Raw genomic sequence first — 22,500 nt, forward strand, 5'->3', positions numbered from 1 at the left:
AAGCGCTCTAAATCTGTCAGATTGAGAAGCCATTTGTTGTGCACAGCCCTCTTCAGGTCACCCCACAGATTTTTTATTGGATTTAGGTCAGGGCTCTAGCTGGGCTATTCTAAAGCTTTAATTTTCTTCTGGTGAAGCCATTCTTTTGTTGATCTGGATGTATGCCTGGGGTCATTGTCGTGCTGAAAGGTGAAATTCCTCTTCATTTTCAGTTTTCTAACAGACTCCTGAAGGTTTTGGACCAAAAGTGACTGGTATTTGGAAGTGTGCGTAATTCCCTCCACCTTGACTAAAGCCCCAGTTCTAGCTGAAGGAAAACAGCCTCAAAGCAAGATACTGCCACCACCATGCTTCACCGGGGGGGTTGGTGTTCTTTTGGTGATGCGAAGTATTGTTTTTGCGCCAAACGTACCTTTTGGAATTGTGGCCATAAAGTTCAACCTTGGTCTCATCAGACCATAACACATTTCCCCACATGCATTTTGGAGACCTGATGTATTGTTTTTCAAATTTTGGCCAGTCTTGGATGTTTTTCTGTGTAAGAAAAGGCTTCAGTCTTGCAACCCTACCCTATAGCCCGGACATATGGAGAATACGGGAGATTGTTGTCACATAGTACACAACCAGTACTTGCCAGAAACTCCTGCAGCTCCTTAGTGTTGCTGTAGGTCTCTTGGGAGCCTCCCTGACCAGTTTTCATCTTGTCTTTTCAATAATTTTGGAGGGACGTCCAGTTCTTTGCAAGGCTGCTGTTGTCCAATATTTTCTCTATTTTTTGATGACCGTCTTCACTGCGTCTCATGGTATATCCAATGCTGTGGAAAGTTTTTTGTACCCTTCTCCTGACAAAGCATCAATGGGATCTCATTGTTGAAAGGTAAGCTCTCTGCGAACAATGGCTTTTGTTTGTTATGCAGGTGTTTGAAGAAAAATACAGTTCCTCTTTCCCATTCACAGTGAAGTTATCCCCCTGTCCCCTCAGGGGAGGACTCCCTCTTCCTTTGATCTCTGTGTCTGGTGTCTCCTCTGATAAGAGTCTTGCTGCAGGTGCTAAAAATCCTGCAGGAAATCCCAAGACAAGGAGATCCACTTGTTGAGGCACAGATCGAGGTAGGGTGGGAGGCAAGGACCAGTCTGCTGTCTGAGCAGTACAAATCTGCAGGGAACTCAAGGCAGGTTATCTGTGTCTCACCTTCAGAGTAATTTTAGCTGGAGTATTAATCTTGGAATTTCCAAACCTGTGGAAAGCATTCATGAAGTTCCAGCTGATGACCAGCTATGTCCTCTCTTACTAGTGGGTTGCCCATTCTTCATTTCTAAGATAAATAAGCAGACTTTAAGTCATTGGATTTTATAATGGGATATCTGCTCTGAAAGACAGCAGTCAGCTTGGTGGGGTGTGCCTGTTTCCTTTGACATGATGGCCTTCATAGGGAAATTACATACCTTGGGGTTCCGAGATATATGGTCCAGGGGCTGAGAAAGCACATCACTGAGATGTACATTCTTAAGACATGGTGGGAAATTGGATGCTGGTGTTTAACATTCACTCCAATCCCCTTCTGCCTTCTCCTTAGACTGCTTCTTTCTTTGAGGAATGTTGTAGGCCCAGGATGAATGATATGGCCAACATGGTGGTCTTAAATATAGGATAGGCCTCATAATTATTCTGACCTAAGCAATTTTGTAGGGAACTCTGCTTACTTCTCAAAGATTTAGAGAAAATCCCTGCTAGACTCTAAAGGCTTCAATACTATATTGTTGAGTCTTTGTGAGGAATATGCCAACCACAAGTACCAGTCTTAGGCCTTGACATATTCTATTGCACAACTGGGCATCAGGCTAAATAGATGTTACAAAGCTGCATAAAAACAAAAACAAAATACAACAAAAATCCCCAGTGAGGTACTTGACTGTATGAATACCACCCCAGGTCTCTTGTGATAAGTGGTCAAGGTTAAACAGGTTAGTCCCACTAGTCAAAAGTACAAGTAAAACTGTTCTGAACTCCACAGCAGGCCGTTCTACAACATATACTATATGCACAGTTAGAATGATGTGAATGCTGTGAAGTACAAAAAAGATCTGCAGTGGTATGGGCAGCTTATTGCTTTGCAATGGGAACATCCTGACATCCCTGATTAATGGAAGTATACCATACCTACAGGGAGAAGGGTACTGATCCCCGGACATGCCAGAAGTCAGACCTTCCGTGTTTGAATTTCGAGTAGTCAGGATTATTGCAACAGTGTTCTAAATGAAATGCATCTGCAAACCTTACCCTTCTGTGTCAACAAACAGCAGAACAAACTCCTTATAAATTTCACACTGGTCTGAGTATTGCCCTTTTCCCCCAGATTAAAAAATAAATAAATACATGTACCTGTTCTGAGGTGGGATTTTTCTCCTTAAAGGGACAGTGGTAAAACACAGTCTATGACTAAGAGGAGGGCAGTCACCCAAATCTCTAAACAGCAACAACAAAAGCAGTTCAAAGAGAGAAACCAACAAATCATTCAGAAGCAGAGAGGCAAACTGCATGAGCAGAGCAAAGCAATGCAAACACTTAGCAGGATAAGAAAATGACAATATTCAATGAGACACTAAATGTTAAACTTACCCTGGTGACATGCCAGTAACCAAAAAGCAAAAATTTAACAGCTTTAAGATGGAAGAAAACATTTTGCTTTTTTTTTTTTTTTGGGGGGGGGGGGGTATTATGGAGACTAGGGCCCAAACAATGAAAGGATAAATGCTGACTGCATAGAGATAGCCAGAAAAGGCTACATCAATTGAAAGGCAAACATTAAGATCTACAAAATAACCATAAGTAGCACAGTTTTATAACTCTTAACCCAAACTCTCAGACAAATTATTAGCCTGCAGTTACAACCGTGATCAACATAGCTTAAGCACAGCAATGGAGATCTAGAGAAAGAAAGCAGATATGGTGCATTATGACATATGGGGAAAGTGCCTAGCAGCCTGTGAAACCAGGATTTCCAAGCAGTTCTAATACCTGTAAGCCTTAGTTCTACATGTTACAGAGGATGGACCCATTTCTATGGGATTCATCATCACTCCCATTGAGATTAACAGTTTTAATACAAAGTCTCTTATATCCATCATCAATGGGATAGCAGGCAGGTAACGATCATAATTCAGAAATACTTTGGTTCTCGACAAGTTACTAAAATGATTGTGCACTCAGTGAAACACTTGGAGAAGAGAGGTGATATCAAAGAGTAGAGCTCTTAACTGGTAATTAACGGCTTCACCTTGAAAGTGCATAAACTTGTGAACTCCTTATGAATTCTGAAGATCCAAGCAGCACATCCTTTCTCCATCTAACAGATAAGGAAACAGACCACACGTGATAATTGAAGAGATTTTTTGGGGATAAAGCTGCTTAGATCAATGAGATTCAATACAGGGTCTGAGGTAAGTTGTATTGTTTGCCATTACAAAAGAAAATGGAATAAAAACCCTTCTGATCTCTGGGACCTCTTGGACAGCTGTTTTTCTTAAAAGGTTTAACATTTCCTTCCATGACTCTTGCTTTTGATGGCGTGAACAGCTGGCAAGAATGACAGAATGTGGGAAGGAGAGAGAAAAGGCGTAGTGTATCTTCTAAATACAATTACCCTGAACCATGTCAACTTTCTAAGCTTTCAGATGAACAAGGAACACAGCTCCCTCAATGTTTCCAAAGGGGTACAAGTCAAGCAGGGTCTGACGACTGATGCTGCTCTGTGTCCTAGGGTTGACCAACAGCTTCCAAGCAATCTAATAATCCTAACACTTGTGAAGCATTCTCTTCCTGTTTGCAACACATGAACCACATACAGACTTGGCTGCTCTGAATTCTGTAAAAAGAATGTTCTAAAGGCTGGAATTCACACCTACACCAGTAAGGTCTTGCCCTTTTAACACGACCCCACCTTCACTACCAAAAAGACATACAGTAAAGGGGAGTTCATAATGTTGCCTTGGCATCTTTGACAAAGGCCATAACACATAGCCAGCATTGCTAGTGCAAGGTAATACAAAATGTTGCTCTAGCAGCACTTTCTGACATAATACAAGTTTTAAAACTAAAGCTGTTCATGTTGAGGAGTAAAAAGTGTCCTACATCCTCAGTTTCTTTCAAAAACCCATCTAGTAATCACTCCATTACATGAGATATTTTGTCAGTCATATCCCTTTGAAAATATAGCAGGAATGAGAGGTAATTCAGCACATGCAAAGACAAAACAGTGGACACACCCATACACTTTCAAAATCTGTCCATCACTCTGGATTCCATCTGGTGGCTAGATGGCTGGGCTCTAACACTTTGGAGACTTTCTCAGGACTGGTGCAGCGAGGTTATCTGGCTTGGGAGTCTGTGCACAAAATGGGCACTCCTTAAGAGGTTAGAAAAACGGTCAGATTTCTTCCAAACAGGCGCCATCATTTCCAGATTCTTCTATACATTTTTGGCACAGTCCCTCAATATATTCACTAAAAGATGTAACCATAAGGAGAAAGTACAGTTTTGTACCTACCATAAATGTAGATGTTCGAGTGCTAATACAGCTGCAGTCATAACAGATGGGTTTTCCTGCCGTCAGGCGGGTCCTCGGTCGGCCGAATTCCAAAGTCTAGGTCCGGCATCGGTTGTCGTCACTTCTTCCCTGACGTCAGTGCGACAGGGGTATAAAAAAAACAGCCGACGCCATTTTCTTCAGTTTTTCTTGCCCCAGATGTCAGGTGCCCCCAGAAGGAAGGCAATACATAAATTTATGTAATACTGCAATGCAATACAATCAAAAAACAGTAGTTGCAAGCAAATACACCATAAATGAATACCCCAATCAGGTTGTAGGAGGAGGTGTTAGCCAAAAGGCCTGTCGAAGGAGGGAGGGAAACCTGGACTGCAGCTGTATTAGCACTCGAACATCTACATTTATGGTAGGTACAAAACTGTACTATGTTCATCGTGCATACAGCTGCAGTCATAACAGATGGGTAGAATCCCAAAGCTAAATAAGGGGTGGTAGGCACTAGATGGAACTAGGAGGAGCCAGGATGCCTTGCAAGACTGCAGTGGCAAAGCCTGCTCTAGTTTTGGAGTATAATGGTAGGTGATAGTGCTTGGAGAAGGTATGCACAGAACTCCAAGTGGCTGCTTCCAAAATATCTTTGGTAGGAACCCCTCTGAGGAAAGCTGCAGAGGTAGCTGTGTCCCTTGTGTAGTGAGATCTGATGCCTTTAGGTACAGTTTTACTATGAAAGGAGTAACAAAAGCGTATGCAGTGGGCTATCCATTTTGAGATTGTCTGTTTGGAAATTGGCTTCCCTTGAGCTCCTGTAGCATAGGACACAAAGAGTTGTTCTGATTTTCTGAAAGGCTTTGTTCTGTCCAAATAATAACGCAGCTGTCTGTGGGTGTCCAAGGAATGTAGTAGTCTCTCCCCTTTGTTTTGAGGATTAGGGTAAAAGGTAGGTAAAGTGGATAGCCTGATTCAAAGCTACCCTGGATACCACCTTTGGCATAAAGGACGGATTGGTTCATAAGGAAACTCTATCCTGATGGAAAATGATAAAAGGCTGCACAGCCATGAGGGCTTGTAGTTCCGATAACCTGCGAGCTGAGGTGATTGCCAGAAGGAAGGCTGTTTTCCAGGACAAATACTGCAATTCTGTTGAGGCAGCTGGCTCAAAAGGAGGCAAGGTCAGTTTTTCTAGAATGAAATTGAGGTCCCAAGCAGGTACTGGTTGTTTCCTTGTGGGTTTTATATTCTTAGCCCCTCTGAGGAACTGTCTTAAGAGGGGATGAGAGAATAAAGGAGGATCAGTGTTGTATTCTGCAGAAATGGCTGAGGCATGGATCTTGATTGAGGAGAATGAAAGTCCACTGCTTAGCATCTCAGCTAGATACTGTAGTATTTGAGGTAAATTCAGTATTCCAGGATTCTGGCCCTTTTTCTCATTCCAGGCACAAAACAGTTTCCATTTTGCGGAGTAAGCTTTTCTAGTAGAAGGCCTTCTGGCCTCCAAAAGGACATCCTGCACCTCCTTGGAGAGTAGGGTCGGTTGTGAAGTTAAGGAATCTTCCATGCGGCCAGATTGAGTGTTTTCAGCTGACTGTGAAGAGTTTTGAAGCTGTGCTGAGTCAGAAGAAGAGGCATTAGACGTAGGGTCCATGGTGGGGAATGCATCAGGCTCCTCAGGAGTGGGTACCAGTGTTGTCTTGGCCAGTCTGGAGCAATGAGAATCATCTTTGGTCTGTCTGCTCTGGTTTTTAATAGAACTTTGGGCAGCAGAGAAAGAGGTGGAAAGGCATTTTTGTCCAACTGAAAGAGTGCGTCCACTCTCTAGGCCTGTGGATGAAAAGTCCTTGAGCAGAATTTTTCCAATTGGTGATTTTTGTGGGAGGCAAAGAGATCTATGTCTGGCCTTCCCCATGCTTGAATTATCTCTGTAAAAACTTAAGGATGCAACCTCCATTCATGTGGATCTGTCATATTTCTGCTTAGGTTGTCTGCCAGCGTGTTTTCCTTGCCTGGCAAGTACTGTGCTTGAAGTTCGATTTGTAATTCCAGAGCCATGTTCCAAAGAGACATGGCCAGCCTGCATAGGGGGTATGAATGGGTTCCTCCCTGTTTATGTACCACATTACTGTGGTGTTGTCTGTCCTTATCAATAGTTGACCTGAATGCAGAAGGTCTTTGAAAGCTATAATAGCATTTATTACTGCTAGCATTTCCTTTTGATTGATGTGTAGGTGCTTTTCTTTTTGGGACCATTTGCCCTGACTGCACCGATCTGTCATGTGCGCCCCCCAGGCGTAGTCTGAGGCATCTGTTGTGATGACTTGATTTGCTTGAGGCTTGCAGAATGGGAGACCTGTGTTTCTTTGGCATGCTTGAGCCCACCACAGAAATTCCTTTTGAAGACATGGAATCAGTGGTATTATTGTTTCCAAACTGTGGCTGTGTTGAGACCATAGGTTTTTCAGGTACCATTGAAGTTTCCTCATATGCAGCTTTGCACATGGGATTAGAAGGATGCAAGATGCCATAAATCCCAGAGCCTGCAGGATTTTCCTTGCAGTCAGCCTGGTGAAATTTGCTAGTTTTCTGAAGTATTGAGTTAGTTGCCCCTGTTTCTCTGGCGTGAGGTAGGCCATCTGGGTGTTTGTGTCCAAGTTGGCACCCAGGAAAATTATTGTTTGAGAGGGTATTAGCCTTGATTTCTTTTTGTTGACTGTGTATCCCATGAGAATTCAACAACATTATTACAAAAGCCAGATGTTTCAGAAGTATGTGCTTGCTGTCCACTTGGATCAGGCAGTCGTCCAAATATGGGTATATTTGTATCCTTTGAAGTCTGCAGTAGGCAATTACTGATGCCAGGCATTTCGTGAATACTCTGGGCGCAGTAGATAAGCCAAAGGGCAATACAGAGAATTGATAATGGGTTGAACCTGCAAGAAATCTGAGGTATCTTCTGCAATTTTGTCTGATTGGGACATGCAGGTATGCCTCCTTGAGGTCCAATGTTACCAGCCAAGACTCCTTGCCCAGCATGGGAAGAAGCTGCTGTAATGTGAGCATCTTGAATTTTGGCACGAGTAAAAATGTGTTTAGGATGGATAAGTGTGGCACTGAAATGGCCTGGACCGAGGACATCGGCTTCGTGATCAAACTGTGGGTCGCCACCATTAGCATCTGTGAGGATACATGTATGCATATGACACACATGGGGAGGGCACAGAATGCTCTGTGGTGACGCAGGTTGTCATGTCAGCCACCAGTGGCAGAGTCAAGTCCTCTACAGAAATGTCCTCGTTGTCAGCATGCCAGTAAGGGCAAAAAACATCTTTGTGGCTGCCTTGATAACAGTTTCTGCAGTTTTTTTGTCCCTCATGCTGAGGTTACCTGGTACAAGGGAATGAGCCATGTAGGCACACAGTCCATTTTCAGGGAAGGCCAGGGAGCAATGTCCGATTTAGTGCTTTGCTCAGAGTTGCATCCTCAGCCATACTGCAAGACATCACAGACGCTGTGATTAACTGGAAGACAAAATGTCTTTCACTCATACATGTGGAAACTGATTGCCATCCTGATGTATTTCAAGTAAGATTACTTTTATGGTGGATTTCCAGAGTTACGTAGTTGAGAGTCCTCAAAGAAAAAAATGGAGAATGCATACACACTTTCCAAGATGGTTCATCTCTTATCTAGGTGGCGAGGGGTAGACTGCTGACCTTTGAGGTGAGGGAGACATCTTAACAGGAGTTACCACAATGAGTTATCAAGCTTGGAAGTCCCTAAATAAAATAAATGCCAGAGTCCAGGAGCGTGAAGACATGGTCCACTTTTTAGGGACTGGAAAGTACAGTTGTGTACACTTACCATAAATATAGATGTTCGAGTGTATTCACTGTTGCAGTCATTACATTAGGGAAATCTGCTGGCAGGTCACCCTCAGTTGGCCTGAAGAACTAAGTCTTGGGTCCTGCGTCGGTTGCTGTCCCTTCTTCCATGAGTCAGGTAGTCAGGGGTATAAAACATGCAGCCGATGCCATTACATCAGTTTTTCTTGCCCCAGATGTCAGGTGCCCCCCAAATGGGGAGCAAAACAGAAGATATATATATATATATATATATATATATATATATATATATATACAAAAAGTAAGTAGCGGTATAGTAAGAGCAAAACAGGGGGCTGGAGGGAGGGTAACCAGGACTGCAACAGTGAATACAACATCTACATTTATGGTAAGTGTACACAACTGTACTATGTTCTTTGTGTTTCACTGATGCAGTCATTACATTTGGGTAGATTCCCAAAGCTATGGTTGGGAGGATGGATTTATACAGCATTAGGATCAGCTATAAGGCCCTGCAAAACAGCAGTGGCAAAGCCAGCTCTGGATTTAGAGAAAATTGGTAAGTGATAATGCTTGGTGAAAGTATGAACTGAACTTCAGGTAGCAGCTTCTAGAATATCCCTGGTAGGAACACCTCTGAGAAAAGGCTGTTGAAGTAGATGGTGGAATGAGATCTGATCCCCTGGGGGATAGTTTTTTCCATGGTGCTTATAACAGAAATTAATACAATGGCTTATCCATTTAGAAATGGTTTGCTTTGAAATAGCCTTCCCCTCTGCCCCTGCAGCAAATGCCACCAGCAGTTGTTCAGATTTTCTTCGAGATTTAGTCCTGTACAAGTAGAATCTAAGTCGTCTGTGTACATCCAATGAATGCAGAATCCGCTCCCCCTTGTTCTGTGGATTGGGAAAGAAAGTTGGCAAATGAAGGGACTGATTAAGAGCCACACTGTATGCCACCTTGGGCATGAATGATGGACTGGTCCTGAAATGACACCCTGTCCGCATGAAAGATGACGATAGGCTCCATTGCCATAAGGGCCTGTAATTCAGATATCCTTCTAGCTGAAGTGATTGCTAAAAGGAAAGCGGTTTTTCAGGAAAGAAATTTTAAGTCTACAGTAGTAGCTGGCACGAAAGGAGGTAGAGTAAGTTTCTCCAAATGCAAAACTAAGGTCCCAGGCAGGGGTTGGAGCTCTCCTGGGTGGTCTCACATTTCTGGCCCCTCTGAGATGCTGCTTTAGAAGAGGATGAGAGAAGGGGGGGGGGGGTTCTGTGTTGTGATGAGCTGAATTGGCTGAGGCATGGATTTTTATGGAAGAAAAAGACAGGTCCATGTGAAGCATCTCAGTTAAGTATTGCAAAATCTGAGGTAAATTGGGCACTGCTGTGCTCATCCCTTGAGATTGATTCCAGGCACAGAATCTTTTCCATTTGTCAGCATAAGATTTTCAAGTACTAGGTCTTCTCGCCTCCGAAATGACATCCATCAAAGGTTTGCTGAGGGATGCTAAGGGGGAATTTAAGTGATTAGCCAAGCTGCAAGATTCAATGTTTGGAGCCGAGGGTGCAGAATTTGGTTCTTCTGCTGAGACCGAAAGGAAGGTGTCTGAGGCAGGTGCACCGGTGAAATATGTGACACACTGAGCAGGAGTGGGTACAAGTGTTGGCGAGGCCAGTCTGGAGCAATCAAAATCATTTTTGGTTTGTCCTGTTTGGCTTTTATTAGAACTTTGGAGAGCAGAGGCAGAGGAGGGAAAGGCATAGACTGAAAGGTTTTTCTAGCTAAAGGACAGAGCATCCACCTTCCAGGCTTTTTTGGGATGAGCTCTTCTGCAAAATTTGTCCAACTGGTAGTTCTGGGGTGAGGCAAAAAGATCTATGTCTGGGCTCCCCCATTTGCGTGTCAACATGTTAAAAATCCGTGGTTCCAGTTTCCATTTGTGTGGTTCCATGAGATTTCTACTTAGCTCGTCTGCCAGAACATTCAGCTTTCTTGGCAGGAATTGAGCTTGTAGTTGTACTTGGTATCCCCAAGGCCGTGTTCCACAATGCCATGGCTTGTCTGCAGAGGGGATAGGAATGTGTACCCCCCTGCTTGTTTATGTACCACATAACCGTGGTGTTGTCAGTCTTTATCAGTAATTGTCCTGATTGAAGGTAATCCTTGAAGGCTGTCAGAGCATTCTGTACAGCTAGCATTTCCTTTTGACTGATATGAAGGTGCATTTGATTTGGGCTCCATTTGCCCTGAATGCACCTCCCTGCCAGATGAGCCCCCCATGCATAGTCTGATGCGTCTATAGTTAGGGTTTGGGCGGCATGGGGTGGTGTGAATGGCAATCCCTTGTTTTGGTGGCAGGCCTCTGCCCACCATAGGAACTCTAGGCGCAGGCAAGGTAAGATAGGAATCATTGTTTCCAGCCTGTGACAATGCTGACTCCATAAACTTTTTAAGTACCACTGAAGTTTCCTCATATGCAGTCTTGCACATAGAATTAGAAGAATGCAGGAGGCCAAGAACCCCAAGGCTTGCAGTATTTGCCTTGCAAACAGCAGGGTTTTTGTGGCCACCTGTATGAAGTAAGTCACCAAATTAATTTGTTTTTCTGGCGTAAGGAAAGACATCTGAGCAGTTGTATTCAAGCTTGCGCCCAGGAATGTAATTTTTTGAGAGGGTACCAGTTGTAATTTCTTTTCGTTTATGGTGTACCCTAGACAAGTTAGAACTCTTTTTACAAATGCCAGATGTTTTGGAAGAATGGCCTGGCTTTCTGTCTGAATTAGACAATCGTCCAGGTATGGATATATTTGAATATTTCTTTGCCTGCAAAATGCAATTACTGGAGCCAGCCACTTTGTGAATATCCTGGGCACAGTACACAAGCCAAAGGGCAGTGCAAAGAACTGATAATGCATGCAGCCTACTTTGAAGCGTAGGTACCTTCTGCTAGATTCCCTGATAGGGATATGCAGGTAAGCCTCTTAAATCTAGAGTTGCCAACCAGGCATCCTTGCCTTGCATAGGAAGTAACTGGTGAAGAGTCAGCATCTTGAATTTTGGAATGTCCAGAAAGGTGTTTAGAGTAGACAGGTACAGAATTGGAAATCATGATTTGTCTTTTCTGGGTACCAGGAAAAGTCTGGAATAGAAACCTTGTCCCTTTTCCTCTTCTGGTACTAGTTGAATAACCCCCATGTTTAGGAGGGAAAGTACTGGTTTCTGAGCCTCTGCCCACTGATTTGAGGGCAGGTCTGGCCACCCATTTGGGGTTGGCAACATGTGGAAATGAAATCTGTATCCCTGGGACACTATATTTAACACCCATTTGTCCTGGGTTATAAGTTGCCAGTTTTCCCCCCAAAGGGGCAGCTAAGAAGTAAGTGCTTAGTAATTGTAAAGGGAAGTCATTGAGACTGTTTACCATAGGGTGGTGTCTTGTTTCCAGATTTGGAAGTGGAAGCACCCCATTGCTTAGTTCTGGAAGTCCCTTGGGACTGAAACCTGGTGCTTTTGGAATGTCTGGGTTTGGCTGGAGTGGCTCTGGAAGGAGCTGGAAAGGACCAATTCTTAGTAGGCCAGTGCCCACTAAATCTAGGAGGTTGTACTTGTAAGAAATCTTTCACAGTTTGCATAGATTTAGCTTCATCTTCCATCTTTTTTAGAACTTCTTCAGCCTTATTGCCAAACGGGCGGTCCTGCTATAAAAAGGAGCATCCAAAAGTTTTGCTTTAACATGATCAGGCAGAGATTGCTCCTTAAGCCAAGCATGCCTTCTAAGCACAGACCCAGTAACAGCAGCCCTGCAAGAGGCCTCTAAAGAATCAAAACCACATTGCAAAGTATGTTTGCCAACTTGTTCAGCTGAATGCAATAAATCCTGTAAATCTTTATTCTCCACACAGTCAGAAATCAACATCATTTTCTGTTTAAGCAGTCCCATGATATGCTGTTGATATTTTAGCATATGGAATTGACAGTTTAAAGCCCCGATTGCTAAAGTTGCAGAAGTATAAACCTTTTTACCCCATCTATCCAGCGCCCTGGAGTCTCTATCAGAAGGGGTAGGATTTTTAGCAGTAGAAGCCTTAATGCCCTTGGGGCCCTGAGAAATGGTTTCAGGGTCCGCAACAGGATTTTTGAAAAGGAATTTGTGGGACTCAGGAACCCTGTAGTACCGGTCTGGTTTGCTAGGGGCTGGAGGCAAGGAATCAGGGACCATACTGGATTCCGAAAACTCATCATCAACTATGTCTAGTACAGGAGGTATAACCAAAGGCCTATGCTGAGGAAGAAGGAAATCCCTAAGCCTCTTTTTGGATTCAAAGAAATCCTGACTTTCCCAGTGGAAATGCTCCCTTAAGGTATGTAAAGTTTCCCCAAAAGAGAAATCCTAAGATGGAGAAGCAGAGGGAATGGAATCCTCTGCATCAGTGTCCTCATAAGTAGGTATGGACAAATCCAGATCATTAGAAGAGTCAGAAGAAACAGAGTCCTGTTCAGAAGATTCATGGTCAAGCTCAATCCTAGGCCTCTTGGAGGGAGGGGGGTTGACTACCCCTGATTTGAGTAATTAAATCTTCAGTCATTTTGATCATCTGTTTTTTTAGGCATAGGGGCCTGAACATGTGGCCTGGGCGTCGGTTTTTAGCCAGAGATCGAGATTTAGGCCTTAGTATTGAAGTTGGAGTCGGTTTAATATACAAGTCTATATGTAGGCCTGAATACACCCTCAGAAGCTGGTGCCTGCTCAGCGGCTCCGGGCCCATCCAAGGTAGAGACATGCGTGAAGCATCTCGCTGCATACCGCACTCTGAATGGGTCTAAGTGGAGGCCTGCGAATCAGAAGTAGCGGGTATCAGGGGCTATGAAAGCGCCTCACTGAGTACCAGCGAACTGGTGACTGGCTTAGAAGTGTCGTCGGCAGTTTTGGACCTCAACTGCCTGTCTCAGTCTTTTTCTTTGCGTTTTTTCAGTATTCTGGTAGTCGGATGGCTAACCGACGTCATTTCTGGATAATTAAACCGAGAACCGAAATATTTAGAAGCAAAAATGTACCGACGACGGATAGTGCGCTGATTAAATAAAGCACAAAACAGACAGCAAGATACGTCGTGGTCAGGGCCTAGGCAAGGAATATAGTACAAAAAAAAATCCTCATGAGGTATTTGCTTCCCACAAGTAATGCAATTATTAACTTTTACTGACATCAGTAAGGAGCAAGAAAAAGTTTTCCCAAGGGGTACTTCGCTTTTAGTTGAAGACTTCTGTTCTGAAACTCGAAAACGAAAAATTCAGGAGTCAGCCGACCGGCACTTGTGAACCACTTCTGCTTTGGGCGCCGCAAAGCAAGAAAGACTGATGTAATGGCGTCGGCTGCATGTTTTGCACCCCTGACGACCTGACGTCATGGAAGAAGGGACAGCAACTGACGCAGGACCCAAGACTTTGTTAGTCAGGCTGACTGAGGGCAACCTGCCAGCAGATTGCCCTAATGTAATGACTGCAACAATGAAACATGAAGAACATCTACAATATACAGACTCGCCATTCTTGTACAGCAGACAACTTTCAAAACATCTGCAAACAATGGATTCATCATCCATGAGGTTTGCTGGGTCAGCTTGAAGTCCTTCTGCAATACACAAGACAGTTGGACAATCAAGCTGACACTCCCACACGCACCTCCAGAAATTTCCAAAACTTGGTGTTGCTTGGTGAGGGAGACAATATGGAATCCTCATCTTTATCATCAATACCAGCAGTGGAGGATTCAGTAGGTGAAATCACCATGCCTCCCTTGCATCTGGCCTTCATAGCAAATTTGGAGAGGTTTCCAAAGATGAAACTATTACCTTTTTTTTAGGGGGCAGGGTTGAATTTGGGTCAGGAGATTACATAAGATTCTATATCTGCCCATCCTGCATGACTGGCTTTCAGTTCAGTTAAATCTCTCTCTTATGATATGGACAATGATGGCATCCAAGCAAGGCATGACACAGCGAAGGGGGAATTAAAGCAGTGCTGACCCAGTATACAGAATGACTATGATTATGTAACAGCCTTAAAAAGGCGTGAACAAAATACTTGAGAGTAAGGACTAAGGGCTTGGAGATTGGCCCTGAACAAACAGGTGCTGAAGGTGGCATCCACTGCACTGGTTTTAAAGTCACTACCAAGGCTGGGAGTCAAAAATGACAGACATTAGGCCTTGCCTTGGCAAATATGTCTCCGAATCCAAAATAATAGATGATGTCCTGTCAGGTCCAAAATCGGGCGATGTTTTCAAACTTTTGAGACTATCTGAAAATGGTACTGGTGAAATAAAACAAAACAAATTTTAACGGGCAAATGCTTTAAAGAATGATTCATAAGAAAATAATCTCAAATACAGAGAAGGAAATGACTGGCTTCATGGCTTGTGTTTTAGGTAAACCTGAAGATGTCTCTTGGCAAAGAATCAGTAGATATTATTGCTGACTACACCAGAACTGAATTAGTAGACCTCAACACCAACAGCATTGTTGCAGAAGTACAGGAAGACTCCAACACTGAAGGACTAAGTTCTGTAGGATCAGACTTAACATTTTTTACCCATTTAAGTGATTCTTAAATGTTCATCACTATAATGAAAAGTGGAAGGAGACAAATGCTTCCAGACTACACACTTTGAGCTGTGGTTTCTCACTCAAGCAAACTGTACACTCCTTGCACTGATCCCAAGATGTAATTTTCTTCCCAAAGAGACAAGTGAAAGCCTCAGCTTAAACCACATCCATGAGGAAAAAAATGTACCCATTGAAAAGGTAAAGTTGAACATATAATAACTGCTTTTATTAGCTTTTTAGCTTTTTTTTAATAGAGAAACAAGAAGCTTAAAATAGGCCTATGCCCAAAGCGAGAAACAAATGACTTCATAACAGGAAAAAACTTTAAAAAAAAAAAAAAAAAAAAAAAAAAAAAAGGCACTCAATATAGACAAGGAAGAGAAACAGCTAGCTGTTAGAAACACTCAAAAATGTTGCACCCAATTCTTTTGGTACATTCCCCTGTGGGAGATGTAAACAATGTAGACATATTTTTAACACCTCTTCAGTGGCCTTTAAACACTGCAATAGAACTATTTGGGCTAAGGATACATATTTTTGCAACAGTGAGAATGTTGTTTATGTTGCATTGTGCAGCTCCTGTTCCAGTTTTTATATTGGTAAGATCATTAGGTGTCTTAAAAGAAGGATACATGAACACTGTCTTGCAGTTGAGAAGAAAGATTTATCTAATGCTTTAGCCAAGCATGCAATGTTGTGTGCCGATTTTAAAAAGTTCTTAATTTTTGTTTTAGACAAGGTGTCTTAACGATAACTTTGGAGGAGATTATAAAACTATTTTGGAATGCAGAGAATCTTATTGGCAGATGGACCTAGTTGCTGATCGTGCGCCTGGTCTAAATAAAAGTATCAACATTAAATGTTTTTTTTTTTTTTTTTTTTTTTACAGCTGCAATAATTTGCGATATTAAATAATTATATTAACATTTATTTGCAGTATTTAGTATTGTATCATTGCACTGTATGGGATTTTGAACTAGTTAGTTAACCTTCAGATGTACGTGTAGTTGTGTAATTATCTGAATTTTCACTGGTTGACTATGTCGTGATTTTATGGTACTTTTTTAAAAAAAGACTGAGTGGGTCTTTGCACAGGTTTTCTGAAGAAGTTCTAGTTAAACAGAATCAAAGCACTAAAAACATTTGTGTCCATGTCTGCTGTGCCTTCTCCTTAGCAGTTTTTGAGTTTTCATCTCCTTGGGTTTCGTTACATTGTTTTGGTTTGTTTGTTCGTTCAGTGTGTGTGCTTTGGAAATGGCTGCAGAGGACTCCTCATAGGACCTGTTGTTTAATTTAACAACCCACTCAGTTCCAGACAATTTATTGCATTTTACAGAGCATTTGTCTTCAGTTATCATTGGTGCAATTCGTGAAGGACTTTCACAACTGAGTTTACGGCACAACCAAGACTTAAACTCTGATCCTTCCCCTTGTAATCTAGTCGGCTCTAACAAAGAGACTTGCTCGGATGATACAAGAGAGCCTGGCCTCATTATTAACAGCTTGATGGATTATGTTTTCAAAGGGATGGATAATCCATTTTCTGAGATAAGCGGTCTGTTGGCTCATTCAACTGTAAATACTGCAGATCATGACAATAATGTTATGGACATCAATAGTTGCAAAAAGAACATTTTCAATTTAGAAAAAAAGCATTATTAAGTATGTGGTGGCAGAAGTTATCTGCAGGAATGCATCAAACGGCAATGTGTACTGCAAGGTTTGAGAGACTCAAGGTTCCCCAATTGTGTTGAACATGGGGACCCTCTTTACCAACAGTTGGTTGGTTTAACAGCACGAGCATTATCAGTGTGATATGGAAACTGTGAAGATTATCATGTGCAATTTAGACTTGAAAATCAAATCACATCCTTGTTTTTCTTCCTTAAGTCACTTATATTGTGGTACTGGTGCCAAAGCTGACAGATACAGGGCTTGTATTATCACCAGAAAACAGGGGAAACTCTGGAAAGATTTGCCAGCTTATGCTTCCAACAATGCTTATGCAGTACGGGACAGAGTGGTATCTAATGGCAAAGGCAATTTTACTTTTAACACTGAAAACAGTGGAACAAATAGTGATGGTTGCGTTTCAAGAAACACTGTTACAACAGGTGAACCTGTTGCTTCTTGATCTACAGATTCAAATGAATTTGCAGTATCAAATTCGGGTCCTAATTCTGTTAATGCAGTCACTCCACTATCTTCTGACATTATCCAAAATTCTGGTCCTTTTTTGATGCACCAGTCGGGAACCAAATGGACACTCAAATGGCCAAATCAGACGCAGACCAAGGGGAAAGGAAAGAACAACAAGAAAATAACTTACATTCAGATTTGTGTTTTGAAGTACTGAATTTGTCTACTGTGACTTTATCTAATGATGTAATTTCATTATTGAAACAAGACTTTTCCTTTATTCCAAACTGTTCTGTCAATAAGACCAAATTAATTATTGACTTTAAACTTTACTTGAGGAAATGGAATTTAAATTATATTTTGCATAATGTTGTCAGGAAAACAAATACCAGAGATGGGTCTAAACATAACAGCACATTAATCCACCGTTGCATAGTACTTTGCAGGTTTTTAATGATCTCTGTGAGAATGATTTCAGACATGAGGTAAAGTATGATACACATGTTCAGAATCTTAGTCAGGATGAGTACAAAGCCTTATGTGCTTTAGTTTACAATACAGATTTAAGAGTTAAGAGGGCCGACAAGGGTGGCATGATTATAGTGATAACACTTGTGATTACATTAAAACCATTAGTGATATGTTACACAGTGATACCAGTTATAAAGTAGCTGATATTGAATTTATAGACAGGAGTTTTTTTGAAACTGGATACAACTTTACCGGAACAGTTTTCTCAAGGCAGCATAGATCACAAGACTTACTTTTTTTTTTTTACATGTAGAACATCCAAGAATGGCAGTATTCTTCGGAATACCAAAGGTGCATAAAAATCATGCCAACTGACCATTTAGGCCCATTATATCTGCTAAATGTTAAAAAACAGAACCCATGTCTTTATGGTTAGATCAGGTCTTGAATCCCATTGTTCAAGTTTCAAAGTACCACTTACGAGATTCAAGGCATTTGCTTGAACTATTAAGAGACTTAAGTCCACAACAAGAGCATTTTTATTTTGCTTCCTTAGATGTTATTTCCCTATATACTTGCATCAAACAAGAGGGTAGGGTTGGATTATTTAAGCACATATTTATCTTGTTATACCAATTTTGATACTGATAAGATCAGCACAGTATATTGTTTAATGGAATTTATTGAACAGTATATTGTTTAATGGAATTTATTGAACTTGAAAAAGCTATCTAAAATGATCTGTTTTTTAAACAAATCTCAGGAGTTGCAATGGGTGGCAAGGGTGGCCCCTGATTTTGCCAAGCTTGCTATGGCTATGTGGGAAATCAAATATTTAGATGGTCACCCTAAAGCATGTAAGATACTTGCCAATTATTGTTACGTATGATTTGTTTTTTATGGACAGGAAATTATGAGTTCATATCTGTGGTTAATGATTTAAATGAAACCACCAATTTTCTCAAGTTCAGTGTTAGTGGATTTGGTGAAAGCCTCAATTTTTTAGACATACACTTGTCTTTAGATAGAGAGAGAAGCATTTTTTACAGTAGCATTTACAGAAAATCTACTTTTGTTAATCAATATTTCCATAGGGCAGTTTACACCTAACCCACATGAAAAAAGGTGTCAAAGGACAACTTATTTGGTTGAGTCATTTGACTACAGTTAACGATGTGTTTGCCCAAGAAATGGTCATGCTCAGAAGTTTTTTTGAATGCAGAGGTTATGATATGATGTGGCTTGTGGGTACAGAGAATGAAGTCATTAGATTATGTAGTAATGTAGCTGGTCCCATTTTGGGGACTGATGGCAATTCAGTGACCGTCTGTTCTAGCCATCATGATAATCAGACAGCAACTTTCACTTTAGCCTTTCCTTTACCAATTTTTAATGACATGTGAGTACTCTTAATGAGTAACCAGGACCTTACTAATATCACAAGGGTCAAACCGAAGTTTACCTATAAGAAGGTGTCCAACATTGTCTATGTTAGAACACACACCTGGAGTTGGACTCAAAAATGTTGCACCCAATTCCTTTGGTATGTTCCCCTGTGGGAGATGTAAACAATGTAGATATATTTCTAACACCTCTTTGGTGACGTTTAAACATTGTGATAGAACTTAGGCTAAGGATAAATATTTTTGCAACAGTGAGAAAGTTGTTTATGTTGCATTATGCAACTCCTGTCCCAGTTTTTATATTGGGAAGACCATTAGGTGTCTTAAAATAAGGATATATGAGCACTGTCTTGCAGTTAAGAAGATTTATTTAATGCTTTAGCCAAGTATGCAATGTTGTGTGCTGATTTTAAAAAGTTCTCATTTTTTGTTTTAGACAAGGTGTCTAATGATATCTTTGGAGGAAATTATGAAACTATTTTGGAATGTAGAGAATCTTATTGGCAATCAGCCATGGTGGTGCAGCGGTTAGCATTGTCGCGTCACAGCAAGAGGTTCTCCCGTTCGATTCTCAGCTGGAGCGCCTTGTGTGTGGAGTCTGCATGTTCTCTCCGCAGTCGAGTGACGCTTAAAGACATGCAGGTAGGTGCCTGTGTGAATGGGTGTGCCTTCTTTGAAGGTTGGGTGTCAGGCTGGCAACTTGGCACCGTAAAAATCCACTTCTAATCATTAGCAGACTGGAGTTCTGCTGTGGCGACCCCTAACCGGAAAAAGCCGAAAGACAACAGAGAGACAGAGAGAATCTTATTTTCAGACAGACCTAGTTGTCAATTGTGTGTTAGGTCTAATATTCACATTAAATGTTTTTTACAATTACAATAATTTGCAATATTAAATAATTATATTAACATTTTTATTTACAGTATTTAGTACTGTATCATCGCACTGTATGGGATTTTGAACTAGTTTGTTACTCTTCAGATGTTTATGTATTTGTAATTATCACCTGAACTTTCATTGGTTGAATATGTCATGCGATTTTATGGTAGCTTTTTAAAAAAAAAAAAAAAAGATTGAGTGGGTCTTTGCATATGTTTTCTGAAGAAGTTCTAGTTAATAAACAGAACAAAAGAACTAAAAACATTGGTGTCTGTGTCTGCTGTGCTTTCTCCTTAACAGTTTTTGAGTCATCATCTTTTTGGGTTTCGTTACATTGTTTTAGAAACAGCTAAATGTTATAAATAAAAACACCAACATAGTTTAGCAATGATCCAAAATGGTCCCTTGCAGAAAAAGTTTTGTCAAACAGCCCTAAAAATTACAACCCAAGTTTTACTTGCTACTGAACACAGACTTATTACCAGCACCTGAGCACAAGGACAAACAATTTCTAAGTGAAGAAAACACCAAAATGTAGGAAGATAGTTTTTTTTTTTGACTGACTGGATTCAATGTGTGACAAAAAAAAAACCATAAATGGAGAGACTGAGGTGAGTAATGTAAAGTAGTAAGGGTGAGACTAATACCATCTGCCCAACAGTCGTAATGCCTAGGACTTCAGTCCTATGGATAATTACGATGATTTTCTACTTACCGTTGGTAAATACTAAAAAGCTAAATGAATCAGATGTGGTACACTTTCTTCTAGACTATTCAGCATGATTTAAACACCTCATGGAAAAGTCACATTTGCTCAGTGTCTCTGTGCCATTTACTTACCATCCCAAAAAACATAGACATCAAAAGCAGTAATAATTTATTTTTTTCATATAGTTCTATGTCTACACACCCTTTAACAAGAAAGAAATACCATCTCGTTCACTGCAACAATAATCAACATTTTTATTATTCTGATTTGAAAGAAGTTTTATAGCACAGATTTCTCTAATCATGACTCACCCCCACTAACGTGCACCTCATAGAGGGAATATTTGGGAGAAGAAAGCATTCGCATATCTGGGCGGAATTTCTCAGCAAGAGTTTCTATCACATCTTGTGTGGTAGCAGTGCTAGATACTCTGATACATTTTGTTGCAAAGTTGCCAGCTACTTTGTCTTGAAAGTAGAATCTCATCACCCCATGAAACTCTAGGTCCTGCAAAAAGAAAAATGAAAGAGAAGCTTAGATGAACTATGCAATTTTACTATTCTGAACATCTATCTTTCTTCAATCTTTTCTCCATTTTTAGGCTGATACAAAAATACACATATCTTTGTAATCTGTAAACAAGTTACACAGCCCATTCCACCTAACAACCACCTACTACTACTGCTTAATTTTCTTACAGTGCCAATCAGTTTTCAAAAGGCCTTATCCACATCCTCTTACCACCATTCTCCTCGAACCAAAATGGTTTAAGAAGACAGTTCAGACTTAATTTGTCTTCCTTTTAAAAAATAAAGCAAGAAGAGTGTAAACACAGATGAGATGGAAATCCAAAAGGGAAATAAACCCGCAACCAAAATAAAGAGTAAACCTCATCTTCCACTGGTTTCATACTCACTTTGCTGCTCAAAAGTGTTTGCTGATATTTGGGATATAGAAAATGATTTATGTTGACATAGTAAGATGTTACTATGTTTAATGATACTAGCAGCATAAAAACATGCTAGAAATGGAAATCAAAATCTAAACCAGCTGTAACTGAAGTACTGAATGTTATAAAGGAGATAAAAGAACATGGGAATGTAGAAATAAATGGAATCTGTGGGTAGAATACGAGCAGAAGAATATTCAAGAGGAGTGAAATTTCAGGGAATGTAAGACTTCAGCAATTTCTGTAATGCTAGAATGAATGAATGGCAATTGTTAAAATGACATGTATAATGCATAACAAAACTAAAAATGAAAGCAGTTTTGTTTTTCTTTTAATGAATGTGTATTCATATTACTACTAAATATATGTGAATTTAATAAAGGTGTTCAAAACCTGTGCAGAGTTCACTGACAAATTTATTTAAATGGTATAACTCCACTTTTAGAAAGCTGAACATGTGGAATTTGAATGGAAAACTGCACGTCCCTCTGCAAGTCCCACTCATTTAAAACACATCTCAGATACTGCTACCTTGTTCACAACCTTTAAAAAATTCTATCACCAGAAGAGAGATTCTTGAGTCATCAATATTACTATGATAGCTTTGCTGGCTGTAGCAATGTCACTCCTGCCCCAACTGTTATGCATTTACTACTTGCCTCTGCCAGACGTAGGAAGTTCCAAACTTCCTCCAACACTAAAGTAGGTGAAAGAAAAATGTTTAATTCTTATTCAGGTCAGAATTCAATCCACCATCACAATCCACTTCAAATTTCTTACAAATACATCTAGCAAAAGTATACAAAGTCTGTACCCTCGAACAAAGAATTTAAAGGAAATAAAATCCCCAAATGCTTTCATTTACCTTTAACTTAAAACTTTAAGACTCTCCACAAATAAAAATTCAATTCAACTAAAACTTCTATAAAGCAAACACGTGCAATATTAAAAATGTAAGG

General features: G+C 40.7%; 1 protein-coding gene across 12 annotated transcripts in view; it reads right to left on the reverse strand.

Annotated features, from left to right (window-relative positions):
• Window positions 1-22,500, reverse strand: part of AFDN (afadin, adherens junction formation factor) — a 3,286,836-nt gene that overhangs the window by 3,063,058 nt on the left and 201,278 nt on the right. For all 12 annotated transcript variants that reach the window (XM_044063225.1, XM_044063199.1, XM_044063191.1 and 9 more), the window contains exon 2: window positions 20,904-21,099. In XM_044063225.1, the coding sequence (XP_043919160.1) occupies window positions 20,904-21,099 (196 nt within the window). The remainder of the gene's footprint in view (window positions 1-20,903; window positions 21,100-22,500) is intronic.

Source organism: Protopterus annectens, chromosome 1.part0, assembly GCF_019279795.1.
Source record: "Protopterus annectens isolate FY-2018-M chromosome 1.part0, PAN1.0, whole genome shotgun sequence".
NCBI lineage: Eukaryota > Metazoa > Chordata > Ceratodontiformes > Protopteridae > Protopterus > Protopterus annectens.